This window comes from Anomaloglossus baeobatrachus, chromosome 11, assembly GCF_048569485.1.
Source record: "Anomaloglossus baeobatrachus isolate aAnoBae1 chromosome 11, aAnoBae1.hap1, whole genome shotgun sequence".
Lineage (NCBI taxonomy): Eukaryota > Metazoa > Chordata > Amphibia > Anura > Aromobatidae > Anomaloglossus > Anomaloglossus baeobatrachus.
The window spans coordinates 162,038,309-162,065,826 of NC_134363.1; the positions used below are offsets into that span (position 1 = coordinate 162,038,309).

General features: G+C 46.8%; 1 protein-coding gene across 6 annotated transcripts in view; it reads left to right on the forward strand.

Moving 5' to 3' along the window:
* Positions 1 to 27,518, forward strand: part of TTLL10 (tubulin tyrosine ligase like 10) — a 176,262-nt gene that overhangs the window by 120,058 nt on the left and 28,686 nt on the right. For all 6 annotated transcript variants that reach the window (XM_075329256.1, XM_075329257.1, XM_075329259.1 and 3 more), the window contains 4 exons: positions 5,576 to 5,694; positions 6,059 to 6,170; positions 9,013 to 9,098; positions 10,733 to 10,898. In XM_075329256.1, the coding sequence (XP_075185371.1) occupies positions 5,576 to 5,694; positions 6,059 to 6,170; positions 9,013 to 9,098; positions 10,733 to 10,898 (483 nt within the window). The remainder of the gene's footprint in view (positions 1 to 5,575; positions 5,695 to 6,058; positions 6,171 to 9,012; positions 9,099 to 10,732; positions 10,899 to 27,518) is intronic.

Below are 27,518 nucleotides of genomic sequence, written 5' to 3' on the forward strand. Positions count from 1 at the left end.
GACAAGCAAAGACTGTGAATGAATGTAGAGCGCCCCCTGCTGTACGATGTCATAAAATAGACCTTATGCTGCAGATAAGTAGGAAGGAGATATCAAAAGTGTCTCGAATTGCAGGGGTAGCGACAGAAAACGTATCAGGGCGGGTTTTAGAGATGTGCAACCTGTGGTGCCACTGAAAGTGCGCTGACCACCCCAACTGAAGCGGGTGCCTGGTCAGGAGTGGACACGGGCAGAAGAGGGCCCCTGTGCAAGAACAATATATGGACCCATTGCAGCCCAATAGCTCATGCACAATACCATCTGCTTTGTAGGTGATTGTGGCCCCCTTATCTCTTGGGCCCCTGTGCAGCTGCACAGGTTGCACGAGGGGCAGACATATCATTAGTGCAACCTGAGCGGCCGCACAGGGGCCCAAGAGATAAGGGGGCCCATTTCTATCTCCAAACCAGGTTGAATTGTGCATTTTGTTGAGTAATAGGACTAAAAAGGGCCCATATATTATTTTTGCTCAGGTGCCCTTTTCCGTCTATGTCCACAAGTGAGTTGCAACAATGATATGTCATTTGTCCCCTGGCCCTGCACCCAAGGATTGTGACAACCAGTGATATTAATATAAATACCAACATGTTTGCAGCACCTTCGGTAGTTCCCTTTTTCAAGGGGTGGGACGCAAGTCAGGTCCAATGGATGCACTTGGCAACTATAGTATATCAAGAAAAATGGACAGCATCCCACAAGTGTATTCCATATCTTTATTCTGTCATGACATTTCGCCCCACAAATGGGCTTTTTCAAGCATATGCTTGAAAAAGCCCAATTGTGGGGTGAAACGTTGATTATGCTTGAGTAAGCCCAATGTTGTGTATGCTTGAAAAAGCCAAATTGTGGGGTGAAACGTTGATTATGCTTGAGTAAGCCCAATGTTGTGTATGCTTGAAAAAGCCCAATTGTGGGGTGAAACGTTGATTATGCTTGAGAAAGCCCAATGTTGTGTATGCTTGAAAAAGCCCAATTGTGGGGTGAAACGTTGATTATGCTTGAATAAGCCCAATGTTGTGTATGCTTGAAAAAGCCCAATTGTGGGGTGAAACGTTGATTATGCTTGAGAAAGCCCAATGTTGTGTATGCTTGAAAAAGCCCAATTGTGGGGTGAAACGTTGATTATGCTTGAATAAGCCCAATGTTGTGTATGCTTGAAAAAGCCCAATTGTGGGGTGAAACGTTGATTATGCTTGAATAAGCCCAATGTTGTGTATGCTTGAAAAAGCCCAATTGTGGGGTGAAACGTTGATTATGCTTGAATAAGCCCAATGTTGTGTATGCTTGAAAAAGCCCATTTGTGGGGTGAAACGTTGCGTATGCCATGACACAATAAAGATATGTAATATACCCATGGGATGCTGCCCATTTTTCCTGAATAAACTGGTAATATTAAGTCTGCAGGTTTTTGTTGATCCTATCTACTACTACTTTGGTACCATATGTTTTACTAGTTTTGCAGCATCTGGTGGAGAAATCACTGTCTACAATTATTATTTAGGGAATTGCATGGATATGTTAGTTGGCTGTGGATGTGCACTGTTGTGTGGGCACTTATAAATAGACACTGATTTATATGGTAATTTGTATGTTCCCTATCATAGGATGGTCATCAACTGGTCAAAGGGCATCATCCAGTATGAAACCGCCCTCACGGGGTGTGGTGCCACTCAGAGCTCCAGACTAGAGAGCCGCACCCATGTGCTCCTCTCAGCTGAGTCACAATCGGGTCCCTCAGGGTAAATAAGTGCCATGGCTCCATGACGTCAGCTTCTATATTTATAGTAAACCCAAGACTCACTTAGGGACTCGGCAAAGCAAACAACAGAGGTATAATTCTAGATTGTCAGCTCTGCTTGTTCACCAGGGCATACTCTCATTGGGTGGAATGGAGATATAATAGGTTAGAAATATATACTTTTCTGTACCGGGATCTCACAGGTCTCCGAGCATCCTTCTTGTTTGTTTTGTATCGATCACGCCATCTAGCAAAACATAGGTATTTGCATGAATATTAGGATGACCACAAATTGAAATGAGTAGTAGTCAAATGTTCACCATCTGCTAATCTACGAGTTACTCACTTTTTACTTCTCTATGTCCCCCTCCTGAAGGTGAGGGTGTGAGTTGCATCTGACAGGTTGGATGGGTACAGTTACCGGGATAACATAAGATGGGTAATGTCTAAGGCTTGGCTAGGTCCTTCCCGGAGGGATATCTGGCTATTTTCTGTGTCAAGACTCCTAAGAGAGGCTCCACGGACCTTTTTTGATTTGCATAATGTCTACGGCTAGCAGAGGGGCAGAATTCATGGCTAGTACTAAACTCAAATTCAAAATAGGTTTATTGACAGGACCAAGTACATGTTGGCATTGTCAAAGCAAGTGGTACAAATGGGGATTGGGGCCAATCCAGGGTGGGGTTTAGAGGTCCATCCAGGGTGAGGGATGGAGATGCCTCCGGGGTGGGTGGTGGAGCCTCCTTCAGGGTGAGGGAAAGAGGCTCCTCCAGGGTGGGTGGTGGAGCCTCCTCCAGGGTGAGAGATGGAGGCTCCTCCAGGGTGGGTGGTGGAGCCTCCTCCAGGGTGAGATGGAGGCTCCTCCAGGGTGGGTGTTGGAGCCTCCTCCAGGGTGAGGGATAGAGGCTCTTCCGGGGTGGGTGGTGGAGCCTCCTCCAGGGTGGGTGGTGGAGCCTCCTCTAGGGTGAGAGATGGAGGCTCATCCAGGGTGGGTGGTGGAGCCTCCTCCAGGGTGAAGGATAGAGGCTCTTCCGGGGTGGGTGGTGGAGCCTCCTCCAGGGTGAGGGATAGAGGCTCCTCCAGGGTGGGTGGTGGAGCCTCCTCCAGGGTGAGGGATGGAGGCTCCTCCAGGGTGGGTGGTGGAGCCTCCTCCAGGGTGAGGGGAAGGAGGCTCCTCCAGGGTGGGTGGTGGAGCCTCCTCCAGGGTGAGGGGAAGGAGGCTCCTCCAGGGTGGGTGGTGGAACCTCCTCCAGGGTGAGGGGAAGAAGGCTCCTCCAGGACGGGGGATGGAGACTCTTCCAGGGCGGGGGATGGAGACTCCTCCAGGCTGGGGGATGGAGATGCCTTCAGCGTGGGGTGTAGAAGTCCATCACCACATATCTGACTCCTCTTAGTCTGTGACAGGCACTAACATAGTGTGCTGCTATGGCCGCTGCACTTTCCTCTTCCCCCAGTAGTATCCGCAGTTTCTCTTCTTCCTCCATGGAGTTGAAGTCTGGGAAGAGATCAGACAAACTCTAAAGAGACATTTCAGAGCCCCATTCTCAGGATCAGTGGGACCCCCAGTGATTATTAAGTTATAGAAACAAGCCACAAAAAAAAAAATGATTTCAGTGAATCCACTCTTTTTGTAAAATTTGAGGCAAATTTGATTTGCTTAGAACTGATTTGCTCATCTCTAGTCAATATTGACTTATAAGATTACTACTTCCATAAACTGCAATTAAAGACCTTGTTCTTTTCCTTTGTGAATAGGCTATGTCACAAGTTTGTTGCACCTTGCTGAGAACTCGGTGGGGCTACTGGGATCAGAAAGTCACAGCGTTAAAACCCACTCCTCATTTATCCTGAGTAGGAGTGCATTAAATTCCATTCGTTGCTGAAGGGGTTAAGGTCTCTTTTCTATCCTGTTAAGAATGACTTGTAGATGTTAATCTCAGTTGCAGCCACACCTTTCTGCTATATAAACCTACTCCCCACTCTCTCCTATGCCGGCTATAGTTTATTCTATGCTGACATGTGAAGGAGTTGTCTCTAGAGAAAGCTGTGGTTCTCCTTCCAGCAGGATTCGGTGGAGTCCCTCGCAGGAGAATAACTGGAGTATCTATTGTTGTTTCTGTTTTTCCTTATTTGTCTCCCATTCCTCGTGTTGCCTTTATTAGTAGTAAGACTAGTGTCTTGCTGGCCTGTGCCCTAGTCAGGGCAATCCCTAGGTCAGTGCACGGGGACCTTGTCTAGTGACATTAGGGAGCTCAGTGATTGTTTTGGCACATTCTTTTCTTGATGTCCTTCTATTCGGAGCTCAGGGATCAGCCACAGGTGAATTAGTTGTTGACCTTTATCCCTTCAGCCTGGTGTCGGGGCTTATCTTTCCATCTTCCCTGGCGTACCCCTACTCTTGCGCCGCACCCTGGGCACTCCGTGACAGGCTCTTTGCATACTTATTTCCCAATGAGCATAGCATGGCCTATAGGTATCCCTACTGCAACTTGCTGGTCTCCATGAAGGCAAGCGATCATTAGAAAATTACCTATTAAAAACAGGTTTTTAGAATAAATATATATTTTTTGATCTTTTCCATATTACAATGTTTATAAAAATTAGAATCTAGAAAACTTGCAATTTTTACATTGGCCTCTGAGGCTTTTTTAGACTCTAACTTCCTGTTTCAAGAAATTCACATGTATATTAGCAGCAATAAACGTTTGTATTGAGCATCTAATGAGCGTGTGCAAAGGTCATTGTGAGTGGAGGGGGAGGAGGGTCAGCTTTGACCGTATATTGGGATTGGTGGATACTGAGTTAACACATTTTTTTGTTATATATATTTTTAAAACCTGATGCAGAAAACAAAGCTCAAAACAATAAAACAGAATATAAAGAGTTTTTAGAGCATTTTTAGGTAACTTTTCAAGTATTTTGTGGGGCCATCCTGCTCTAAAAAAGTCCATTTTAGCCAGATAGCATATGCAGCCACACTACCCCATAAGGCTGGGTTCACATGTCCTGTAGTCATCCGTTATCACGGATCTGTTAGAGATCTGTTGACAAAAAAGTTCTGCAAACATAACTTCTTTTGTCCATTCTTAAAGGGAACCTGTCACCATTGTTTTTGGCCTATAAGCTGTGGCCACCACCACCGGGCTCTTATATACAGCATTCTAACATGCTGTATATAAGAGCCCAGGCCACTATGAGAACATAAAAAACACTTTATAATACTTACCTAACCGTCGCTCGGTTGGCCATATGGGCGTCTCCGTTGTCCGATGCCGGCACCGTCTCTTTTGGCCATCTTTATTCTCCTTCTCTAGCCGCGGTGCATGATGCGTCCGACGTCATCCACACTCACCGGCATTCAGGCGCCTGCGCAAGACCGGCGAGTGTGTATGACGTAGACGGGTCATGCACACAGGCTTCAGAAAGAGGACGAAGATGGCCGAAAGAGGGAGGCGCCTGCACCGGACAATGGAGACGCCCATATGGCCCACCACTGACCGTTAGGTAAGTATTATAAAGTGTTTTTTATGTTCTCACAGCGGCCTGGGCTCTTATATACAGCATGTTAGAATGCTGTATATAAGAGCCCGGTGGTGATGGCTGCAGCTTATACGCCAAAAAAGTGGTGACAGGTTCCCTTTAAATAAAGAATGTTGTCCAGATCCGTTTTTAACATGTGGAGTCTCTGGACAACGGATCAGTTAACGGATTGCTTGTTAGCGTTCGTTGTATTTGTATTTGTAACGGATCCGTTGTTTTCTTACCGGATCCCGATTCGCTGATCTACTTTTCTTATAGGGTAAGCGCTTATTGCCTGAACAAAGGATGGCAACGAATCTACGACAACAAGAGGGATGACTACAAGCTGAAGTGGTGTGAGACCAAGAGTTCTGCTGTGTACTGTGCCTTCCGAGAAGGTAAGTGATCAGTGGGGTACAAAGTAGGAGAAAGTCATGAAAATGGACCCATTATTAGAGAGCCAAGTTCCTCCACCCTAAAGGTTAAGGTTTGTTTCCTTCCATGACTTTTCTCTACTCTCCCATATACTTGTTGGCGTAGAATCCATTTTTTACGCAGAGAGTAACCAAACACCGGTTCTTACCAACCAGATGAACCAGACAAGGAAGCGACCAGGGATTTTCTCCGTCTTAATGTTCTCGATGGATGGATTGGAGCATGGAGTTGAAGTCTACTTATACCTAAATGTTTGGTTTTGAGTGGAGATACTATTTTGGCATGTGGTTTGGGTGATTGCTAATGTGATTACTTGTTTATTGCCAGGAGAACAACTTCTGTATCAAATACCCAACAATAAAGTTCTCACCACCAAGATTGGCCTCCTAAACAGCCTGAGAGAATATGAAAGGGTCATGCAGAAAATCAACAAAGCCAGGTAAGGAACGAATCTTTAATGTATATAAATATACAAGTATGGCTACTCATAAACCTAATAAGAACAACTAAGAAAGCATCGTTAAAGGGAACCTAGCAGCAAACTCATGCCGGCCAAACCATAGGCAACATGAATCCGACACTGGTTGCATCTTACTTGTTTTTGCATTTTATTTCAGCCAAGTATTTTTTACTCTGGAAATACAGACGCGTTTCAGTGAAAAACCCGTTGGTGCCATGCATCTGAAATGGGGAAAGACCTGTCAGTCTAGGGAAACGGGTTGGGAAGAAGCCACCAATGATGTCTTCAGACTTGTCATTGGAGACGCATAGTCCTCGGACAGCTTTTCAAGCCATGTTTTCTATCAGTGTTTCAGAGTAAAACATACATGGCTGCAATAAAACAGATGCACTTTAGTTAATGCTGCCTGTTTTTCGGGCAGAATAAATCCCCTGTCAGCAAAATTATGAGCATGTGGAGGAGGAGGGCGCTGCTCTGCTACGCCATGGAGACTTGGGGCTGGGTGTATGGCACTTACTTGCTCCTTCGGGCCGGTGTCCATCACCCCTGCTGCCAGTTGTCAACACCAGATAGAAAGACATGTAACACTGCAGTTCACTTGGCCCAACTGTCTTGTTTAATTCTTCACACCGTTATGACAGATATGGCCTTCCTTCCACTCTGTCACGTCCCTGCCAAAGTCCGCTCCTGCGATTTCTGCTTCGTTCACCAGGCGGCGCCCTTTTCTCGCTGTGGATAGTGCTGGTGATAGGAGAGGAGTCAGTGCCAGTGGCTCTGGTGGGTGCAGGCTCCACTCATCCACTAAGCTTCGTTTCCCTGGGACCTGCAGTACCACTGGCTGACTGTAGGTGGCGTGTGTCTTCCACCTGAAGTTACCACCATTCAGCTCCAGCCAATGGGAAGACACCCCACCCTTCTAATTTCCCCTCTTGTCTGCTGGTCACTGCCAGAGATAGTTCTGAATTCCTGGTTCTCGTGCTGTTTTACGATTCCTGTGTTTTGACTTCTGCCTGTTCTCTGACTACCCTCCTGCCTACCGTTTTTGTACCTCACTGCCCGATCCGGATTTAACCTCTGCCTGGTTTCCTGATTACATCCTTGCCTGCCTGATTTTATCCCTGCTCTGCATTTCTTGGTTTGACCCTGCCTGACTACTACTGTCATTGGACTGAAGCCTACCACAGTTAGTGATCTCCGGGGCCCTGTGTAATTCCAAATCCCTGTTTATTGGTTTAAAAGTTTCGGGGTTCTCGGGGTCCTGCTTTGTGAGCGGCTTTCCTCTAGCCTGTCCATTACAGCCAGTCTGAGTCTGTGATTCCGGGCAGGCGTTACACACTCACTGTGGGATACTATTCTTCGTTCTGTCCTCTGCTGTCTCAGAACTTGTCCTCAATACTCCTGGTCTCCCACTCCTTCCCCCTTATACTTCCCACCTTCGTCTATTTCTGTGCCCCAGTGGATTCCCTAGCCAGATGACTCTCTAAGCCCGATGGGGTGAGACGTAGGCTCCTGACCTTCCGAAGTTACCTCAGGGTTACCTGACTGGCTCCAGCACCGAGACCACATCCTCTCACTTTTGAACCCACCTCTAGACTCCCCTTCCTCAGGAGCTGCCTCGTCTAGTCATACTCCCAGCCACTTGTCACTCCTCCACCTTAACTCTATCTTATCTAACATCTTTTCTTATGCCTAAGACACACGGCGAGAACAATGGTGCGAGTGAAATGCGATAAAAAATCGCATACCACTCCGACCAATGTTACTCAATGGGGAATCTCCCATGAGCGTATGTTTTCTCAGCCCTAATCGGACCGAGAAAACAGTCAGAGCATGCTGCGGGTGGAATGTTATACTGTTCCACTCGCACCCATACAAGTCTATGGGGGTGAGAGAAACATCACATTTCTATCGCGTTACACCAGTGTAACTTGAGAGCAGTGCGATTCTCGCATCAGCCGGCAACGGAGGAGATAGGGAGATAAATCCTTCATTCTCCTCCACAGCACTGGCCCTCCCCTCCGCAGCTGTGGTCTGATCGCACGATCAGACCACAGTCGCATGACACTCGGCTCCCGCTGCGAGCGTGTGCCGAGCGTCATGTGAGCACTCGCACAAATCCCCGCGTGGCCTCGGCCTTAAACTCGCTCTTCCGCTGACTTAACCCAACCACTAGATGGCAGTATTTGGCAACCTCTTCTACAGTCCTTTAAAAAACACTTAAATACTAACACATGCATTATATTAATCAACAGTATATACATAAGACATAGCATATTTATATCATGGGGCACTGCCCACCTATTACACTTGTAGAATATGCTGTGGAAAAAATGCACCACCGGCAATAAATGGTGTGAAATGTGTGTCGAATCTGATGCAAAATTAGTTTTCTGTTCCGGACACCCTGCCTCCTTTTTGTAATCTTTGTGAATTCGCAGCAGATTTGTTTCCAGATCCAAAACCGAATTATTCCACCAACATTTTTAACTTTGCCTTTGAAAACTAACATTCGTATATACAGTACAGAGCAAAAGTTTGGACACACCTTCTCATTCAAAGAGTTTTCTTTTATTTTCATGTAATCAAAGCAAAAGGTGGCTACTTTGAAGAACCTAGAATATAAGACATATTTTCAGTTGTTTCACACTTTTTTGTTAAGTATTTCATTCCACATGTGTTAATTCATAGTTTTGATGCCTTCAATGTGAATCTACAATTTTCAGAGTCCTGAAAATAAAGAAAACTCTTTGAATGAGAAGGTGTGTCCAAACTTTTGGTCTGTACAAAAAAATATTTTGTGAAAATTTGGTTTTCTTAACAGGGTGTTGAAAATGGCTGATTTTTTCCCCGAGACTGTGCGCCTGGACATGAAGGATGAAGCAGAGGCGTTCTTCTCTACATATGAAGGTAACAACCAATAGTTTCTAGTACTCAGTGACCTTCTTAACACTCCTCCATTTTTTTATTTTTCATTTGGACTGATTAGCTTTGTGCTTAAATGTACATATACAATAATTTATTGAGCATTTTTAAAAGGGAATGTGTCATCAGAGAAGTGAACTATAGTTTAAATCAAGCTTTGATGTGAATGTTTTTTTACATATCAATATGTACCCTATATTAGAAATAAAATCAGGAATCTTGCACACACAGGATCCTCCATTCGCAATAGTTGATGTTACAGCTCACCTCCTCCTCCTGTACAATGACTGATAACACCTCTATATACAGCAGATTACACAGGATCTACCAGACACATTAGGTGATATCACAGCTCACCTCCACCTCCTGTACAATGATTGATAACACCTCTATATACATTAGATAATCCAGGATCGACCATTCACAACAGGATGTCACAGCTCACCTCCTCTACAATGACTGATAATACCGCTTTATACAGTATATAACACAGGATCCATCATTCACAATAGGTGATGTCACAGCTCACTTCTTCCCCCTCCTCTACAATGACTGATAATACCGCTTTATACAGTATATAACACAGGATCCATCATTCACAATAGATAATGTCACAGCTCACTTCTTCCCCATCCTGTACAATGACTGATAATACCGCTTTATACAGTATATAACACAGGATTCACCATTCACAATAGGTAATGTCACAGCTCACTTCTTCCCCATCCTGTACAATGACTGATAATACTGCTTTATACAGTATATAACACAGGATCCATCATTCACAATAGGTAATGTCACAGCTCACTTCTTCCCCATCCTGTACAATGACTGATAATACCGCTTTATACAGTATATAACACAGGATTCACCATTCACAATAGGTGATATCACAGCTCACTTCTTCCCCATCCTGTACAATGACTGATAATACCGCTTTATACAGTATATAACACAGGATTCACCATTCACAATAGGTGATATCACAGCTCACCTCCTTCTCCTGTACAATGACTGATATCTCTATTTACAGTAGATAACACAGGATCGACTATACACAATAGGTGATGTCACAGCTCCCCCCTCCCCCCCTGTACAATGACTGGTATCACTTTATACTGTAAATAACATAAGATCCACCATTCACAATAGGTGATGTCACAGCTCACCTCCTCCACCTATATAATGACTGATAACATTTGTATACACAGTCATTAAGACAGGATCCACCATTCACAATAGGTGATGTCACAGCTCACCCATATATACAATGACTGATAATAACCCCTTTATAGACAGTAGATAACACAGGATCCACCATTTACGGTAGGTGATATCACAGCTCACCTCCTCACCCTACCTTCACAATAACCTTTGCCCAGATTAGAGCATGAGTAGCTAACGCCTCTATATAAATAAATGGGGTCTCAATCTGCCTATGATGTCTATGGCTGGGTATGGACTTTGGTATTTCAAAAATGGGACATTGGTGTCAGCACATTGCGGGTGTGCCTGGCTCTGGGTGCAGCTCTGTGCTCATCATTGTGAACTGGTGCCGGATTATTTTGCATGCATTATTGTGGTCCATAGAACCAGTGAAATGTTAATTCTTTATCCAGATGGGCAAATTTGGATCTGCAAACCTACTGGGCTGAATCAGGGACGTGGTATCTATTTGCTGAAAAACCAAGAACAGATCATTGCCCTTCGCAGCCAAATGCTTAGTATATTGGAAGATTCCCGGAAACCTTCATCAAAAGGTCCACAGGCCCGGATAGTGCAAAGGTAAGTTTCTGCCAGACACAGTTTACCACTTGATGAATTTATAAATATAATTATTGATAAAAAAAGGTTTTCTCATAGCATTAATAGGTAAATAGAGTATGGATTTTAGCTGAGCAGCAGATAAAAGGTTTATCTAAAGAAGCATGAAGTGGTCATGTAGAACAGCACTCCCTCACATGAGAGAACACTTTTATCATTATTTATCCTCTAGGCATTACAAAGTTATACATTTTTTGTAATATACTTCATTACTTTAATTTGCTTCTTTCTTTCCCAAACACAATGCTACAATAATGTTTCACCTGGCAAATTCATGCTTCTTTAGAAGCACCATGTCATGAATGTGCTGCTGAAACCTTCAGAGGGAATCTGGCATCAGAAGGTCACAAGGTTTAGTTGATCGAATGCATTTTAAAACCCGCTCATCAATTATCCTGAGTAAGAGCATATTTAATTCCATTTGGTGCTGAAGGGGTTAAGCTCTCTTTTCTATTCTGCTGAGATTTTCTTGTAGCTGTTAATCTCAGCTGCAGCCACGCCATTCTGCTATATAAACCCACGCCTCACTCTCTGCTATGCTGGTTATAGTTCATTCTATGCTGACCTGTTTTTAAGTGTTGACTATGGAGAAAGCCGTGGTTCTCTTTCCAGCAGGATTTGGTGGAGTTCCTTTCGGATAAAAATTGGTGTTTCTATTGTTGTTTCCGTTTCCCTTGTTTGTCTCTCCTTCCTTGTGCTGGCTTTATATTAGTAGTAAGACTAGTGTCTTGCTGGCCTGCACACTAGTCAGGGCAAGTCCAGGGTAATTCAGGGCCTAGGCACGTGATTCCGCATGGGGAGAAGGACCGATCTAGGGACATTAGGGAGCTCAGAAATCGGCTACAGGTGAGTTAGGTGGTGACCCATATCCCCACTCCCTATCATCAGGGCCTACCTTCACATCTTCCGTGATGTACCCTTCCTCTTGCACCGCACACCGGGCTTTCCCTCCCCACGGTGTGACACACCATTCAGCTGCTGCTCACCTAAAATCCATGTATTTACAGAGGTGCATGAATTCCCTTCTCTGAGTAGAAAAGTGGAAAATACAGAGATTTAGAGATGGGAATTCTCCTCTGTTTGTAAATAGAGTACAGATTTTGAGCAGCAGATGAAAGCTGTTTCTAAAGAAGCATTAACTAGCCATATGAAACTCCACAGGAGCAGGGTTTTTGGGAGAGAAAAAAGAAAATGAAGATAATGAAGTACAAAAAAAAAATCCTAATTTTGAAATTCCAGGAAGATATTAAAAAATGATAGTTTCTCTCTAAGAAAATGGGAGGGATAAGGTGGAGTGTAAAAGTAGTTCAGACAGGATACCCACTTTTTTTGCCACTGTACATTAGATTAAGATTGGACCATTTGGCACTATCGACTGATCGTCCAATGTGTATGTGTCGCCCTGGACAAGCCAGGGGCCACAGAGAACAACACCACAACACCCCACACTCCCAGCAGGCACATCAAGGTCAGACACAAAACCCTTGTTGCCCTCCTCCAGGGGCTGATGTCCACACCAGGGGGGTGGGCCAGGCGGTTGGTCCCGCCCACCGAGGAGTTCACAGTCCTGGAGGCGGGAAAACCAGGCAGTTGAGTGGAGGAAGTGAAGGAGTTGAGTTTGGACAGTGAAAATGGAAGGAGGAAAGTGTAGTAACAGAGCAACTGACTGACAGCGTCCGGGTGTGTGGCTCGGGCGAGACAGCAAGGTTGGCAGACGGTGGTGACCGTCTGCAGGAGTGGCCGATTGGAGTCTACCGTAAGGGCCGTGGACGGGTAGTGGCCCGGCGGTACCGGACCGGTACACAAAGAGAAGCCAGCACCAGTGGCAGGGGCTTTTCGGACCCCGGCAAGGCTAGGAGTCGCCGTGAATTTGCCGAATCCGTTAGTGAAGGGGACCTCCTGGGTTTCCAAACAGTCAAGTCCCGACAGAAGGCAACAGTCCAACCGAGTGAGGGAGACACCGCCACCGCCAAGGCAACCGTTTCTCAGGGCCAGCGCCTGCGGGCAAAAGGGGCTCCTCCGGCCCATATCCAAGCCGGGGAGCGGGTTACCGGTGGGAACCCATTGGAACCGTACAGACAGCGTAGGTGCAGGGAAAAGACAGTCACCGCTAACCTGCCGGGAGCAACAACACCGCAGCCGTCCGAAGAACCCATCCATCCAGCTGCTTTATTTTACTGTGAACTGTGTCCTCATCATTGGGCTGAGTGAGTACCTCCGTGCCGTGCGGCACAGCGCTGCCCCCGCGACCCTGCACCTCATCAGGCCCCGCAACCCGCCTGTCATCCATCCCTACCCCATCACCGGGCCCCGGGACAACCAACCCCCTACCCACGGAGGGGAGAATTAACAACAAAGCTTCTCCCTGTCACCGCTCCCGGGATCCCCGTCCAGAGCAGCGGTGGTGTCCACAAAATCACCACAACCGTGGGTGGCGTCACGGACAATATCCCTAAAACCAAACCACCCCCTTTTCACTCACGGGCGAGGAGCGCCGCTCGAGTCCCCGGGATCCGGCCCATCGCTTGAGCCACCGAGCAGCAGCAGCAGCCGGACCCGAGCAGTGGGAGAGCGCAGCGTCCCCTCCTCCGCCCGCGACATGTATTGTTGCCTCTTGATGCCAAACTTTAAATTCAGATGCCCAATCCTATGGTTCTCCAGCCATATATGTCTCCGATAGAGGTGCCTGACACCGGCTTACAGTACACCGGTCACATGGATGGGGGAGCTGAGAGATGTAGCTGTAAGCCCCCAGCTATCTAAGACCTGGTTCACATTATTCGTGTATCGTTCGCTGAGCACTGTATTGGGGGTTTCCATCTAAATTCCCAAAAAATGGTATACAGACCAAAATCCGTATGGATCCAAAATGGAGCTTGGTTGGCAGAATCAGGCACAGCTGAATTTTGTATAACAAGAACACAATCACCATGATCGTGGCCATATTATTATGCACCTGTCAATGCAGTAGGTATGTAAGTACCAACGGAATTATCCTTCTTGTTGGGCAAGAAGAAGACGCTTGGAGGCCTCTCGCTGAAGTCCTGTAAAATGTCCCCCTTGTTAATTTAACAAGGGGGACATTTTACAGGACTTTCTTACTGCAAAGCGAGAGGCCTCCAAGCGTCTTCTCCTTGGCCAACAAGAAGGACTCTTGATCATCTGCACCAGGAACCCTTTAGGGCCTTGCCCACCCAAAACCACCACAACTGGTCATTTTTGCCAAGTAGCCACTGGCTCTATCGTTATGCATTTCAATGTCATCATTGAAAAAGCTTTAACCAAAACCTGTGGTCTCCTCCTGTGTCTCTCAAAAGAGAAGATGAATATTTGCATGGGGATTTGCAGAGTCTAGTTTTCTCCAGAGATTTGCTTCTCGTCGTGAAGAGTGTTGTTACAACATCACCTGCTTCACATAAGGCCCATGGAATACACATTTACATTTACAAAAGCTATCAATCTGTATATTTTTGACTAGGCCAGTCTGGAAAAATATAATTCGTGGAGGTCTGGCCTACGACGCTCCATGAGAGGCCCCCAGTTACTGCTGGTGAACAGAGAATTGATCTCATTGATTTCTATGAGGAGTGTCGTCTGTGTAGGTTGCATGGGTTAAAAAAGGACCTGGGTCCATCAAGTTCAACCTTTCTACATCATTACACATTGCTTGTCAGTAAATTATCTATTATCCACAATGCCATGTTTGTTGACGAAAGCATCCAGTCCTTTATTAATAGCTGTTACAGTGTCTGCCTTTACTATATAATGTGTGTGCATAATATATACAGTACAGACCAAAAGTTTGGACACACCTCCTCATTCAAAGAGTTTTCTTTATTTTCATGACTCTAAAAATTGTAGATTCACATTGAAGGCATCAAAACTATGAATTATCACATGTGGAATGAAATACTTAACAAAAAAGTATGAAACAACTGATAATATGTCTTATATTCTAGGTTCTTCAAAGTAGCCACCTTTTGCTTTGATTACTGCTTTGCACACTCTTGGCATTCTCTTGATGAGCTTCGAGAGGCAGTCACTGGAAATGGATTTCCAACAGTCTTGAAGGAGTTCCCAGAGGTGCTTAGCACTTGTTGGCCCTTTTGCCTTCACTCTGTGGTCCAGCTCACCCCAAACCATCTCGATTGGGTTCAGGTCTGGTGACTGGGGAGACCAGGTCATCTGGCGTAGCACCCCATCACTCTCCTTCTTAGTCAAATAGCCCTTACACAGCCTGGAGGTGTGTTTGGGGTCAATGTCCTGTTGAAAAATAAATGATGGTCCAACTAAACGCAAACCGGATGGAATAGCACACCGCTGCAAGATGCTGTGGTAGCCATGCTGGTTCTGTATACCTTCAATTTTGAATAAATCCCCAACAGCATCACCAGCAAAGCCCCCCCACACCATCACACCCCCTCCTCCATGCTTCACGGTGGGAACCAGCCATGTAGAGTCCATCCGTTCACCTTTTCTACAAAGACACGTGGTTTGATCCAAAGATCTCAAATGTGGACTCATCAGACCAAAGCACAGATTTCCACTGGTCTAATATCCATTCCTTGTGTTCTTTAGCCCAAACAAGTCTCTTCTGCTTGTTGCCTGTCCTTAGCAGTGGTTTCCTAGCAGCTATTTTACCATGAAGGCCTGCTGCACAAAGTCTCCTCCTAATAGTTGTTCTAGAGATGAGAAGGTGTGTCCAAACTTTTAGTCTGTACAATATATATATATATATATATATATATATATATATATATATATATATATATATATATATATATATATATATATATATATATATATATATATCCATCCTGCATAATTACCTACGGTACATTGTTGCTTAGTCCCGTCCTCTTGCAATGCAATGCTAATCTCACCCTGCCACTTATAAGTTGGCCATATGTAAACCCCCACCAGTGTACTACAAATTTGCTGGGACAATTTCCAAACAATTGGGAAAATCCATGGCACTTCAGACCAGATTGGTATAATACATATCTGAGATCACCTTTTGAAACAATTTTTTTTCTTACTTAAAGGGGTGGTCCACTACAAAGCATAGTGGCAACAGAGGTATAAAGCTAAAACTGAAGGCTTTTTCTAAACACCTCCTATTGTCAATTATGCCTATCGCTGTCCACTCATCCCCTTCACGTGACCCCAACCTCTGATGCCCGGTGAGATCACGTCAACTTCCAGAATTGGAAGTTGACCCGGCATCACCAAGGTGGCACCCAGTCTCCGTGAGTGACTGGGCTGTAGGAGGAGATTCATCGCACATCACAGCCAATCATCTCACGCATTCTCTCCTGCACCTTAGAGCGCCGCAAGCACGAGGGATGCTGGGCTGTGATATGCAGGGAAACTCCACTCACAGCCCAGTCACTCACAGAGGAGACTAGGTCCCGCCTCGGTGATGTCGGGTCAACTTTCAATTCCGGAAGTTGACATGACATCACCGGACATCAGAGATTGGGATCACTTAATGGGGATGCGCGGACATCGATAGCGCCGCTCACAGGCAGAATGGACAACAGAAGGTATTTAGAAAAAGCCTTCTATCACAGCTTTACACCTTTGTGGCCACTATGCTTTGTAGTTGACCACCTCTTAACTGTATGTATTTTGGGCTAAAAAATATTTTTTTCTATTGTGTTTCATTAAAAAATGTTCCCCCCTCCCATTTGCTTTCTGTAGCCTCTGTGTCGCACTATACATTGCTAACTGCAGAATGGATTACCAGAGAACCCATCAGTGAGCACGGTGTGACAGTCCAATAGGAGAGTTTGTAACTATTTTCTGTCTTTTTCTGAGCTCCTCTCAGCTGATTTATGACCACCGACCACATCAAAGTTCATTTTGCAGGGACATTAGGAGCCTCTATAAAACAAATAGTGCACATTTTTTAATGAGGCCCAATTGTAAAAATGTTTTTTAGCCCCAAATACATGCATTTAGGTAAAAAACAACAAACAAACAAAACAAAAATGTCTCCAGAGGTAGACCATATTGCGTGTATACAGTGCAGTGTGTCCACCCATATCCTGTCCACCGCCATTAACTTGAGAACGGCAGCAGCTATAGGCATAGAAGTGGTGTCTAGGTATGGTAAAGTAGCCATGTGCTACGCAATGAAACCACCTATAGCGCCACCTGGTGGAAAACAACGGAGTTAGCATTTTCATCTAGAAAACGGAACGAGATAGAGAAAAAAGTGAATTACAAAGTTGTAGGGCATCATCAATTCAATACGAATCCACACCTTGCATACAGAAATGCTATGATTAGAACATTTAAAACTCACAAGGCTGCGGACGTGAAGCGATACCTCATGGAGACCTTCCTACAAGTCATTGGGTATGGTGGCTGTGTGGAGTGGCCTCCGCTCTCCTGACCTGACCCCATTGGACTTCTTTCTGTGAGGTCCCAACAAACAGCAGGTGTATGCGACCCCTCCACAAACATTGCAGGACCTACGACGACGTATCACAGATGCTTGTGCAAACGTGTTACCTCCATATTGCACAACGTGCAGCAAGATGCAGTATGCTGTGCAGAGTCCAGATGTGCATTGCAGCTGACGGTGGCCACTTTGAGCATCAAAGTTAAATGAGCGCCATATGCGTGACCAGCATTCAATGTTTTGAGGGGGGGGTCATGGGTTTCATATCATAGCATTTCTGTATGCAAGGTGTCGATTCGTATTAAATTAATGATGCCCTACAACTTTTTTTCTCTGTCTTGTTCCATTTTCGAGATAAAAATGCTAACTCCGTTGTTTTCCACCAGGTGGCGCTATAGGTGGTTTCATTGCGCAGCACATGGCTACTTTACTATACCTAGACAACACTTTAATGCCTATAGCTGCCGCCGTTCTCAAGTTAATGGCGGTGGACAGGATATGGGGGGACACACTGTATATGATATGTGCATATGGGATGTGTTGGCCACACTACCTTTTCAAGAACTGAAATAGCAGGATAGCTCATGAGCCCTGGATGTGATGGGAGCAGGCTTGGACAGTGGATCTTTATAGTGTTAGTGTTTACTTTTTTTTTTTTTTGAAAATTTTGCACCCCAGGAAAACTGCTCCTGTGTCCCTCCCATGCGTTACCACTGCGGGAGCGGGATTGAAGCTTCCAGATGAGACCATAGAGGTTTTAGACTGTTGTCTATGTAATACATGATTTATGCGCTATATTACGGTGACTCCATTATTTCTTCATACAGGTATTTTCTGTGCAGCATTGCGGTGGTTATATCACAAAAGTTACAGAGTGAAGGGAATATCACACGGTGACACTGTATCATCAGATTTACTCATTTACATTGTTTAGTTATTTGCAAAATTAAAAAAAAAAAATAAATCTCATTTGGGTGTTTATGGTGACCGAGCTGCACCGAGGACAGAATGAGGTTTCCTTTTATAAGAGCTCCCCCTAGTGTCCATCTATAGTGTGGGATGTGTCCTGGCAGTACCGCAAATGACTTCAGGGAATGGTGTGACCGTCTTTGCTGTCATGGTCCATTTCATTCTTCTATACTACTAGTAGTTACTTTCTTTGTGACCTATGTGCAATGTTTTTGTCAGAGTTTATTTTAGGATTTATCCTGCAATTTACAGAAAAAAAATCATCAACATTATTTTACTTGGTTTCTGCTTTATTCATTCCCTACTTGTCAGGCCACGTGCACATGTTGAGTATTGTTGTATGTGTGAGTGCACACTGAGGTATTTTGCCTCGGTATTTGTAGCCAAAACCAGGAGTGGAACAATCAGAGGAAAAGTATAAGGCTATGTGCCCACGGGACTATGTAACCGCGGATTTTGCCGCGAAAAACCTGTGGATTTATCTGGATTTTCTAGATAAATCCGCAGATTTTAGCAAGTACAGACACTCCCCATGTTATATTATGGGACATGGGGAGTGTCTATGTCCATGCTGCGGTATGTGCGGGTGCGGAATATGCTGCGGATGTCCCGCAGCCGCACGTAACTGCATGTCAATTATTCATGCAGAAATATCCCGGCCCTCCACTACGGAGATAGAGGCTGGGACTTCCGCAGGTAAGTCGCATGAATGTCTGCAGGTTTTCCGCAGATATTTCGCTGGAATCCCGCAGCTATGGATAGCTGCGGCTTCCGGGGAGCTGCAGCGAGAAACCTGCGGCTGTACCTGTGGATATAGCCACAGGTACAGAGTCCCGTGGGCACATAGCCTAATAGAAACACTGGCACCACTGCTCTATTTATCACCCACTCCTGGTTTTGGCTATAAATACTGAGGTAAAAAATGTACTAAATACTAAGATAAGAAACTCACCAAATACTGAGGTAAAAAAATAACCAAATACTGAGTTAAAATACTCTCCAAATATTGAGGTAAAATACTCACCAAACACTGAGGTATAAAGCTCACCAAATACTGAGGTAAAAAATGTACTAAATACTGAGGTAAGAAACTCAACAAATACTGAGGTAAAAAAATAACCAAATACTGAGGTAAATTACTCTCCAAATATTGAGGTAAAATACTCACCAAATACTGAGGTATAAAACTCACCAAATACTGAGATAAAAACCTCATCAAATACTGAGGTAACAAAACTCACCAAATACTGAAGTAAAAACCCCACCAAATACCTAGGTAAAAACTGCATCAAATACTGAGGTAAGAAACTCCCCAAATACTGAGGTAAGAAACTTACCAAATACAAAGTCACCATATACTGAGGTAAAAACTCTCCAAATACTGAGGTGAAAAAACCCTCACCAAATACTGAGGTAAAAAACTCTCCAAATACTGAGGTAAAATACTGACCAAATAGTGAGGTATAAAACTCACCAAATACTGAGATAAAAACCTCATCCTATACTGAGGTAAAAAAACGCACCAAATACTGAGGTAAAAAACTCGCCATATACTGAGGTATAAAACTCACCAAATACTGAGATAAAAAACCCCTCACCAAATACTGAAGTAAAAAAACCACCAAATACCTAGGTAAAAAATGCGTGAAATACTGAGGTAAGAAACTCAGCAAATACTGGCCTTTTTCTGACCTTGTTCTGGCCCTATTCTGGCTTTGTTCTGACCTTGTTCTGGCCTCATTCTGGCTTTGTTCTGACCTCGTTCTGGCCTTATTCTGACCTTGTTCTGGCCTTTTTTTGACCTTGTTCTGGACATATTCTGGCTTTGTTCTGACCTCGTTCTAGCCTCATTCTGGCTTTGTTCTGGTCTCATTCTGGCCTCGTTCTTGCCTTGTTTTGGCCTTGTTTTGACCTCGTTCTGGCCTTGTTCTGACCTTGTTCTGGCCCCGTTCTGGGTTTATTCTGACCTTGTTCTGGTCTCATTCTGGCTTTGTTCTGACCTCATTCTGGCCTCGTTCTTGCCTTGTTCTGATCTTGTTCTGACCCTATTCTGGCTTTGTTCTGACTTTGTTCTGGCCTCATTCTGGACTCGTTCTGGCCTTGTTCTGGCCCTGTTCTGGGTTTATTCTGACCGTGTTCTGGTCTCATTCTGGCTTTGTTCTGACCTCATTCTGGCCTCGTTCTTGCCTTGTTCTGGCTTTGTTCTGATCTTGTTCTGGCTGTGTTCTGACCTTGTTCTTGCCCTATTCTGGCTTTGTTCTGACCTTGTTCTGGCCTCATTTTGGCCTAGTTCTTGCCTCGTTCTGACCTTGTTCTGGCCTTGTTCTGACCTCGTTCTGGCCCCATTCTAGCCTTGTTTTGAGCTTTTTCTGGCCTCATTCTGGCCCCATTCTCTCCTCTTTCTTGCCTTGTTCTGGCCTCATTCTTGCTTTGTTCTAGCACCATTCTGACCTTATTCTGGCCCTGTTATGGCCTAATTTTGGCCCTGTTCTGGCCTCATTTTGGCCCTGTTCTGGCCTTGCTCTGGCCTCGATAAAATGAAGCATCTCAGCAAAGTCAGCACTGACTGGAAACCGGTAACACCCAATTGTCAAGTTATTCATACATTTCCATGAGGATTAGCAGCAGAACAGAAAAAAAAATAATTGAAAAAAGATTGCAGAATTGTTGTTTTATTTATTTTATTTAAAAGGTTATGTTTCAAGTATTTATTAAAATAGACATGTTAGGAGAGGTGACTTCCTCTTTAAGGCTTTGTTCACACTTTGCCTGCTGTCTTTTTTTCTGCAGCCGAAACTTTCTCTCTTAGTAGTAAAAAAGCTGCTTCCAAAAAGTAGTTTATGCTTCTGTTTTTGTTGTATTTTTGGCTGCGTTTTTGTTTTATTTGTCTACAGTACGTTTAATAAAATTAGTTTTAATCACCACAAAAGCAGCAAAAATGCTGCTGATGCATTTTTGAACTTTCTGATTGCTTTCAAGAGTAAAAAAAATGCTGCAAAAACGCTAAATTTGCATGCTGCTTCTTGCAAAAACGCAGCAATTTTCCATTTCAGCCAGGAAAAAAAAAGCAATTGTGACCATCATTTCAATTTTTGTTTTCAGAAATCGATAGTACATCATGGAAATAATAAACTTTGTGATATATCTTATCATGGAGATCTGCTTTCTCCTCTTGGATTGATCTTTCCTTCTTAATACTGTCAATTTCAGGGTAAAATCTGTCTTCAGTTAATATAGATTTTCTCATTAATGAGATAGCAGATGACAGTTGGTGCTGATAAGATTCTATGGAGATGGGAGGAACAACTGGTAAAGAGATTCTGCTGAAAATTCTCCTTTAAGATCACAGAATCCTGCATTGTTGCCAAGTTTCCCCCAGGCCATTTATGTGGACACCTATGTCTTGAGATTCTGTGTAATCCTATGCATAATCCAATTTACTCACTCCCATAATAGTGACTCTGCCAGATATCTAAAGGAGTGTATGTATGTGTGTATGTATGTCGGCTAAAGGAAACCACACCGTCGCATTTACAATCACTAAATTTTGCACAGACACCTCATGTGACTCAGGGAACATCATAGACTATGTTTTGATGGGACAATTTAACCTCGCACTTTACAGTTACTCTAAAAAAAACCTGCCTCCATTAAAGTCAATGGAAGCCACAGGTTATTAATAGCAGCTCTGATTGGTTGCTATAGGAACAAAAGACATTCATAGTATAACAAGCTTAAGTGTGAGGTAATATGATGTCAGTGGGGAGACGGATAGAGACAGACAGAGACAGACAGACATAGGCACAGACAGAGTAAGAGGCAGACAGGGAAAGAGACAGAGAGAGACAGACAGACAAAGAGGCAGATAGACATAGACAGGGAAAGAGACAGGCACAGACAGACAGGGAAAGAGAGATAGAGACAGACGGAAAGCGACAGGGAGAGCGACAGACAGGTAAAGAGAGAGATAGAGACAGACAGAGAGACAGACAGATGGGGAAAGAGACAGAGAGATAGAGACAGACAGGCAAACAGGGAAAGAGATAGACAGAGAGACAGTGAAAGACAGATGACTCGCCCACCCCAGGGCTATGGGACACCCGGTGCCGTGCCTGTGGCGCCCCTGACCTGGTCAGGCACCACTGAGTACTGCACCCATGCTGGGGACAGTACAATACAGGTAATCCAGAAGGCTGACCGAGGTGTGACTACACAGGCGCATAGTGATCAGGTCTCACACATGTACCTTTGGGAGGACCCCTGGGGATCCCAGGAGGGGGCAAAGCCTTCACCTCCACTTGAGGAGTGGAGGGGGCGAAGCCTCCATCTCCACTCAAGGGGTGTGGTAGAGAGCCTGGTTGCTAGGTGACGTAGGCAGGCACAAAGGGAAAAGAAAAGGAGGAGTAAACAGTCTGAAGCAGAGTGTGGAGGAGTGAGGAGCATGGCAGTGGAGCTCAGACAGGAGCAGCAGTGCAGGTCCCACGAGTGAGCCAGTTTAGTGTGCAGTCCAGGGAGAGCAGACGTCAGGAGCAGACCCCTGGAGCTGTTGCAGTCTAACAGCGTCCACGCAGTGACTACCGACGGGGGAGAACGGTCACCTGGTAGTGCTGCCCGAACCCCACACACAGCTAGAGAGAGCAGCGTAGTGGAAAGTACGGAGACTGTCAGGGAGTACCAGGCCCAAACGGGCGGCAGATCCCGGTGCGGGGATAGATCCACCTTTCCTTGCTAAACCTGCCTGTGTGGGGCCCTTAAAGCCCACGCCACAACACCCCAAAAGCCGCAGCCACGTAGCCACAGTTAGGGCCCATAGTTCACAGGAGGCAAGCAGCTGGAGTGATCTGGTCCAGGCGACAAGCAAACGGCAAACAAACGAGGGGAGCAGTTACTTCCCTGGGTGACCCCCATAGGGACTAAAAGTCGGGGTTACCACAAACCACAGAAGGGCTAAGGAAGGCGACTCGGTAGCCACCCTCATCAGTCAGCCTGAAGGACACCTGGTTCCAGCCTGGTTCATCCCAGCTACGCCCGGGTTACTCACTCTGCCACCTTCTGTGAGTAAAACCCCCGAAAGACATTCTGCTTGTGTGGAGTTATTCTGCGCCTTGTGGTTCTACACACCTACACAGGGCCCTGGGGCTTGCCTCACTCTCAGGAGGCTATTACAACTGGCTGCACCCACCATCAGCCCCAGGCATCCCTTAATCTGCAGTGGCGGTCCCCACTGACCGCAATTCTGAGAGTGGCGTCACGACAATCCTAAAAGAAGATCTCCTACCTGTGACAGGATCCAGCTGCGTGGAGTCCCTGAAGGTAATGCACCGACACAATACTGCTGGGGCTTCACATCTGGCGTCACGAACAGGATAAGGACTAGACCTGTTCAGACAGGTGACCATGTGCTTGGGCGGTCCGCTTGAAAAATTGGAAGCGCCGCCATATTGCCACCATGAAAAGCGCGCTGAAAAACAACAGCAGCCCGCGCTGGGAGAAGTTACCGCCCACGAAGAGGTGTGGCTACCCAGAGATCCCCTGCAGAGTCCTGACCTCGCAAGTGAAGAGAGCGGAGGCGTTCAGAGACGTCGGGACAGAAAGGGAGCCAGAAGCCTGCTGCTGGAAGAGGCAGAGCAGAAATTGAAGAGCCTGCAACTGGAGGCAGCGACGAGTCCGCTGCTGGGAAATCGTGCAGAAGAAGGCGCAGAGGAAATGGCGTCTGAACGCAGAGGCCCAGAACAAGGCTCCGCTGCCTGGTGGTATCGGGAGCTTGCCCAGTTCTGCGACCGACTGGAGACCCGGGTCGTAGAGCAGATCAGAGAGGAACGCACGGAGCTTCTGGAGATGGCTGCAGCGGTTCAGGCCTATGAGAGGGGAACCGCACGACGAGTGCCAGACCGGACGGCGACGACTCAGACCCCGATGATACCACCGATGGGTGAGTCCAGTGTTGCCCCTGCCGGCGCGAGTGCCCCGACCCCTGCTGCCACGCCCGCGGTCCCTGAAGAGGCGCCCGGCGCGGCGACGCTGAACCAGGCCGCAGCCACGCCAGGTGCGGCCCGCCAAGACCAGGCCGCAGCAGCGATGCCCTGCCCGGCCCGCCAAGCTCAGGCCGCCGCTGCGATGCCTTGCCCGGCCCGCCAAGAACCGGCTACAGTAGCGATGCCCGCTAAAGGTCCAGTCACACTAAGCAACTTACCAGCGATCCCAACAACGATAGGGATCGCTGGTAAGTTGCTAGGAGGTTGCTGGTGAGCTGTCACACTGCGACGCTCCAGCGATCCCACCAGCAACCTGACCTGGCAGGGATCGCTGGAGCGTGGCTACACGAGTTGCTGGTGAGCTCACCAGCAACCAGTGACCAGCCCCCAGTCTCCTAGTTACAGCACACATCAGGTTAATTAACCCGATGTGTGCTGCAGCTAAATGTGCACAGAGCAGGGAGCAGCGCACACTGAGCGCTGGCTCCTTGCTCTCCTAGTTACAGCACACATCGGGTTAATTGCCTGATGTGTGCTGCAGCTAAATGTGCACAGAGCAGGGAGCAGCGCACACTGCTTAGTGCTGGCTCCTTGCTCTCCTAGTTACAGCACACATCGGGTTAATTACCTGATGTGTGCTGCAGCTACATGTGCACAGAGCAGGAGCCGGCAGCACAGGCAGTGAGAGCGGAGGAGGCTGGTATCAAAGGTAAATATCGGGTAACCAAGGACAGGGCTTCTTGGTTACCCGATGTTTACATTAGTTACCAGCCTCAGCAGAAGCTGGCTCCCTGCTCACTGCACATTAGTTGTTGCTGTCTCGCTGTCACACACAGCGATCTGTGCTTCACAGCAGGACAGCAACAACTAAAAAATGGCCCAGGACATTCAGCAACAACCAACGACCTCACAGCAGGGGCCAGGTTGTTGCTGGATGTCACACACAGCAACATCGCTAGCAACGTCACAAAAGTTGTTCGTTACCAGCGATGTTGCTAGCGATGTTGCTTAGTGTGACGGGGCCTTAAGACTCCAGCTGCGACCCTGAGTGAGACTGCGACAGCAACGCTGATCCAGGCCGCCGCCATGCAGGGCGCGGCCCGCCAAGACCAGGCCGCCGCCATGTCAGGCGCGGCCCGCCAAGACCAGGCCGCCGCCATGCAGGGCGCGGCCCGCCAAGACCAGGCCGCCGCCATGTCAGGCGCGGCCCGCCAAGACAAGAATGTACCTCTGTTTACCCCTCCTGCAAGGCCAGAGCAGACACCGCTCCCCAGTCTAAGGAAGTCCCTGCTAGGAAGTCCCTGATAGGAGAGGACCCTGAATACTGGAAGCTGAAGGCTGACCTAGAGGCCCAGTTCCCACAGGAGATGGTGGATCGGTATCTGCTCCCCCCGCACACCCCCAAGGCGACTTCTGCAGCAACCACGCCAAAGAGTCCCCCGCCCGGGCCTGCTGATGAACACCCATCCCAGGCGCTGCCACAACAGGAGTGCTCCAAAGAACTAAGGGGGAGAGGAGGACAGAAGGCTGAGGAGCTGACCCCAGCGCCATCAGCAGGGGATCCATGCCCAGAGCCATCAGCAGTGGATCCATGCCCCGCGCCAGAGATGCTGCCGTATTCCCGCTGGGATGAAGAAAGCCCGACACCCTCTGCTGAAGAAGATCTGTCCAGGTACCTCACCTGGGAGCCTGCGAACAGTGAAGCCGCAACCCAGCAGAACCCAGCCCGTAGGACACGGCGCCGTAGCAGAACAAGGTTTTCCCCTGCACCGCAGTCTCCAGAGCAGAAAGACGAAGTCATGGCCAGAGACTTGGAAGAGAAACGGTTCCTGAGAAGGGCCAAATCCCAGGTTAGAGGTCCACTTTGTCGTGGTGTAGTAGAAGACTTCAGCTTGAAATCAGGATATGGCTTAATAGTAGCTCCTGGTATGAAGGAAGGCATCTTTGTTAATAGAAGAGACGTTAGAGCCCATTTGCCCAGAGGACATCCAGGAAGGAACCTACGAACAGGAGATTCAGTGGAATTCACCATGCACCAAGGAGAAAGGGGATGGTATGCATTGGATGTTACACCATGTTCCAGCAATCCTTACAGTGAACCTGCTGTCTCAACAGAAAAAGAAACAGATACAGAAAAAGAAACAGATACAGAAGAAGAAGGAAAAGACAAGGATGGAGAAAACAACAGGTGCCGCAGCCCTACAGGCCCAAGCCCTGGTGAGGAGGAATCTGCATAAAGTAAAGAAAGAAGTACAGAAGTTACCAGTTTGACAAGTTTTGAAAAGTTTGCAACGTTAATGTTTAAGAAATGTGCCCACATGAACTAGTGTGAGAAACCCATGGACCTTAAGGCTATGAACTGGCTATAGCCACAAACTCTCGCAGTGTACATAGTTACCCCAGAGGTACCACCACCAGAGCCAGCCTGTTTAGGGGCCTGGCTCGCCTGCAACCAGGGAGCACGTCTGTTTATGGGGCCTTGGCTCGCCTGCAACCAGAGAGCATGCCTGTTTATGGGGCCTGGCTCTCCACCACAAACAGGGTACCTGGTCAGCACCAACTGTGGAGGCCGCCTCTACATCCTGCCAGAAGAGGCTGAAGGCGCGGCTCCACTAGGCCAGGTATACCCTGAAACCACCAGCCCATGAAAGCCGCCTCTACATCCTGCCAGAAGTGGCTGAAGGCGCGGCCAACGTGAGAGGGTTTTGGGTGGGTTAACGGACTTGTGGGTGGAGGGTGGTGATGTATGGTACCTGGTGGTTTTAAAAGTTTTACCATGTTTTACTGTTTTATGCATTTTAAAATGTTGTCTTGCAGCCCGAGGACGTGCTGGTGATAACTAAGGGGGAATGTGGCGCCCCTTACCTGGTCAGGCACCACTGAGTACTGCACCCATGCTGGGGACAGTACAATACAGGTAATCCAGAAGGCTGACCGAGGTGTGACTACACAGGCGCATAGTGATCAGGTCTCACACATGTACCTTTGGGAGGACCCCTGGGGATCCCAGGAGGGGGCAAAGCCTTCACCTCCACTTGAGGAGTGGAGGGGGCGAAGCCTCCATCTCCACTCAAGGGGTGTGGTAGAGAGCCTGGTTGCTAGGTGACGTAGGCAGGCACAAAGGGAAAAGAAAAGGAGGAGTAAACAGTCTGAAGCAGAGTGTGGAGGAGTGAGGAGCATGGCAGTGGAGCTCAGACAGGAGCAGCAGTGCAGGTCCCACGAGTGAGC